We start from the raw sequence: 4,215 nt of genomic DNA, 5'->3' as shown, positions 1-4,215 counted from the left end.
GTCACCAACTTGGTCAAGACTGTCCTGAAGTCTCCAGAAGGGCCTAGCTGTTCACCCTCTCACTGGAGTGGCTGGCTAGGGCCAGTCGACCCTCCAGCTCCTCCACATAAATCCCTGACCTGGAACTGGAAGTGTTTGATGAATGGAGCTCAGTCTGATCTTAGATTGCTTTGAAGCTCCTTCTTGCATGTGCTCTCTCTCTGTTTGATCTCCAGTTTTACTTTCTGTCTCATCTCCTGGCTTTCTGACTCAGCTTGTTCCTAAACCCTGCTTTTGACTGATCTCCTGGCTTTTCCAGACCTAACCTGTGCCTGAATTTTGTCCACTCCTCCCAACCTTGGCTGGTACCTTGATTCCTGACTGACCTCAGACCTGCAGGCTTCTCCAAATTCACAGGTGATATAGGTGGAGTCCTGCTTTTCTTGATGACATCCTCAAATAGCAGTTACCCAGTCAGGTAACTGCCATTTTTGGCACTTGTCCAGAGTTTATGATCCTGATTCATGTCTTGGGTGGATCTACAAGTGTGTACATACCTACTAGGTGTGTGAAGTAGGGTACATGGTGGGTGGGTGGGTACACAGTTGTATACATGTGTAGTTAGTAAAAGTCACCTTGCATGGGGATGGTGTGCACTATCAGACAGCTTGACCTTGAGTCATGATGTTCACAAGAGGCTCTATGGGTGGGCAGGACTGCTGCTGGGGGAGCAAACTAAAAGTTTTGTAATGTAGATGATTAGCAAGTCTGAGCTAAAGAGTATGCCTAAGAGAAGCCATAAGCAGCATGTATGGACATAAGTTACATTACATCCTGGCTAAATGTGTCTAAGAAAACAAGAGATTTTATTTATCTGCTTGTGTTTAGTTTTAACACTCTGCTGTTTTGTTCCAAGGTTAAAGAAGTAATCCCTGAAATTAGTAATACTAATAGTTGTGTATCATGGCATTACTCTGTCAGAGGTCTGCATCGCAGCATCCTGTTTGATCGGACAGTGACAGACATGCGTCTGATGGTGCTGCCACTTGAAAACCATCCCATTATTTCTTTTCAGAAATAAAACAGAAGTCAAGATATGGTGGTCAAAATACAAATGTATGCAAAATGTGGTGTACTCTTCAGCTATGTTTGCCCCAAGTATTAACTCTGGTTGAAGGAAAACCAGCACTACAGGAAACTGAATGCATCTTGAAATAAGGTTGTGGTAAAGAGAATTGTAGAACCCTGGGTTTGGAAGAGACCTCAGCAGTCATCTAGTCCAGCACAAATACAGGATACGCTATCCTTAACCATTCTAGACAAATGCTTTCTTGAAAACCTCCAGTAAAAGAGAGTCCACACTGCTCTGGGTAGCTTATTCTTTGGTTCTACTCTTCTCAGAATAAGGAATTCTTATTTTCTGAGATTGACTCTAAATTTGTTGTGCTACAATTTAAATCATGTTCTACCCTTTGTAGCAAGAGAACAATTGTTCTCCCTCTTCTTTATGGCAGCCTTTCAAATATTGGAGAACTGCTGTCCCATTCCCCCTTAATCCCCTTTCCTCCAAACTTACTATAACTAGTTCTGTCAACCTTTTCTCACACAGTTTTCATTCTACTCCTTTATCATATTAATTACTTGGTTTACTCCATTTTCTTTTCACCCTTCATAAATTGTGGAGCCTAGAATTCCATACAATACTTCATCTGAGGCCTAACCAGCCTAGAGTAGAGTACTATCATCTTGCATGTCTTGCATACAACACTCTTGTTAAAGCAGCCCCAAATTGCCATATTTCTGTGACCATTGTGGATTCATGCTGCATTTGTGATCTGCTATAACCCTCTCAGCATCAAAGTTACCTACCCAATTGCCTCTCTCCCATTTTGTATTTATGCATTTGGTTTTTCTTCCCCAAATATAGCACCTTACACTTGCCTTTGCTGAATTTCATTTTGTTGTCTGTAGCCCAGTTCCCCAATTTATCAAGGTTCTTTTGGATCCTACCCATTTCCTTCAGTGTTTGGAGTCCCTTACAGTTCTGTATCGTCTACAAACTTGATCAGGAAGTTCTCTTGCAAGTCAGTAGTGAAAACATTAAATAGCACTCGATTCCAAACGAACCTCCTGCCATCCTGACATTAATCCATTTTAGTTATTTTTAGTTTGAGATTATTTAGCCAACTATGTATCCACTTTACTATTGACTCTATCTAACATATATTTTTCTTGTTTAGTTAGGAGAATGTTGTTATGAGGATTCTGCAATTGACTTTCAATTAGTAAGAATATTCAGTGTGAAAAAACCAAACCAAACCAACCTTTTTATCCGGCTGAGGAAGTTTTAAATAGCCCACCAAAGAGGCCCAAATCAACTCTGCTGCTTCATACCACATTCCTGAAATAAAGCAGAGAAACAGTCAATAAGCAGGCTGCATCCTTAAGTGATATCATTGCTGTATGTCTCTGGGCTTATTTCATCTGCCTTGATTAGGGAGATTTCAAGGCTGTATAAAACCATTCTGTGGCACATTTCCAAATTTTACAACGGAAAATTTATTAATTTCTTTTTGCTTTGGTTTGTACATGTCAATATACCTTTGAAAGAGCCTAGATTAGCAGCCAGTGAAAACAGAAGTTCACACACAAGGAACAGTGCAGCCCTAGTCTGTCTGTATGAGAAGCCTTCCATGCAGAGAGGCTGCATACAGGAACTTGTCAGCCCCTTGGCCTGAAGATATCTCATGCTTGCACAGCGAGCTTCCATGCAATGTGTCTCAGGGCAGGCTACTGGCTTCAGGAATAAAGCATTTGGGAAAGAGTGTGGATGAAGACAGAATAGCTTAACATTAAAAATGACAATATAGACATCATCTGTGAGTGCTCCCTACCACCTCATTGTCTCGGCAACAGACTGCCTATTTGCAAAGTACATTTGCTTGGTCAATGGGCTCCTGTCAGCTGTGAGTTCTTATTGTCTCAACCAGCTGTGTGCAGAACTAATTTTCTGTGACTTTCTATGTCAGAGAAGCCAGGGGCAAGTTTCATATAAGCTGTCTTGAACCCAAAAATTACCTTATAGTGAGCTGTGAATATGAGAAGTGTATTCTTTATCTCTTAAAAATTGTGGAATCACTATAGGAAAAATACTAGTGTAGCAGAAAGGAATCTTACCAAGCTTTTGCAGAATCTGTCCTCTGATTTGTAAGCAGACTGACTGAACAAGAATCCTATCACTTTCCTTATGATACAGCCATGTACCTGAAATGACAGTTTAAAAACTCACTGGAGATTAAGTACTGTTACATTTTGAGTTCTTAAAACCTTATCCAAATCTCAGTGACGTCAACTGGGTTTTTTGTCCCATTGACTTCAATGCATTTTGTGCTATACCTTCAGATATCTTAGAGGTACTCAGATATCAGGGTAACAGGCTATAATAAGAACCTAGATAAATATACAGGTACAAAGCTTTTTACCAGCCATGCACAGATGTAGTATTGAGCAGCAGTAGTAAGAGTGGATAATTAGTACTTCTATATAGAACCTTTCCTCTGGGGATTTTGAGGTGATTGGCAAAAGTTGGCTATGTATAACTATTAATAAAATAATGTTGCAATACATACGTATTAATTTAAGGGGTTGAATGCATTAGTATAGGGTTACTTATTTGTGGTGATTTATTACTAGCTAAAAAGAGGGAGTGTTATGCTGCCATCTATGTAAGTTGTTTTCCTATCCCCTACCAATACCTTATACCAGGGCTGTCCAAGTAGGGGTATGGAGAGCAGCAGTAGGGTAGGCATGTGGTGCAACAGGGGGGTAGAGGAGCACCTGAGGTGCAGCAGTGGGGTAGGGCAGTGTGTATGGAGAAGTGGGGGGGAAGGGGGCACACCTGGGAGCTCAGTACAGTGGGAGAGGTGAGGGCCATACAGTCCCTGGGGCCTGTGGCCCTCCACTGGTACAGCCCCTGCCACTTAGAAGTTTGACAGCCTCTATTATACATATTAAAATGCTAGTGTTCATAATACCCTACCTTGATTAAGAAAATAAATTGATTCTTAATTCTTCTTAGTGGTGATGGTATCTTTCACATATAAATGAACATACATAGAATGCTATTAGCTATAGGGTAAATGTGCTAAGTGCAAATCAAAATCAGACACACTTGTACTGTACATCACTAAAAAACATAAACAAAGGATTTGACTGGTGTGTCTACAAAGGATGACT

At 40.8% G+C, this 4,215-nt stretch overlaps 1 protein-coding gene across 1 annotated transcript in view; it reads right to left on the bottom strand.

Moving 5' to 3' along the window:
- ALPK1 (alpha kinase 1) overlaps positions 1-4,215 on the bottom strand; it is a 66,338-nt gene that overhangs the window by 22,971 nt on the left and 39,152 nt on the right. The window contains 2 exon segments of the mRNA XM_019521981.1: positions 2,304-2,380; positions 3,157-3,243. Coding sequence (XP_019377526.1) covers positions 2,304-2,380; positions 3,157-3,243 — 164 coding nt within the window.

This window comes from Gavialis gangeticus, unplaced genomic scaffold, assembly GCF_001723915.1.
Source record: "Gavialis gangeticus isolate Ggan-Ray unplaced genomic scaffold, GavGan_comp1, whole genome shotgun sequence".
NCBI classification, from domain to species: domain Eukaryota; kingdom Metazoa; phylum Chordata; order Crocodylia; family Gavialidae; genus Gavialis; species Gavialis gangeticus.
This window is presented reverse-complemented; position numbering and strand designations above follow the sequence as displayed.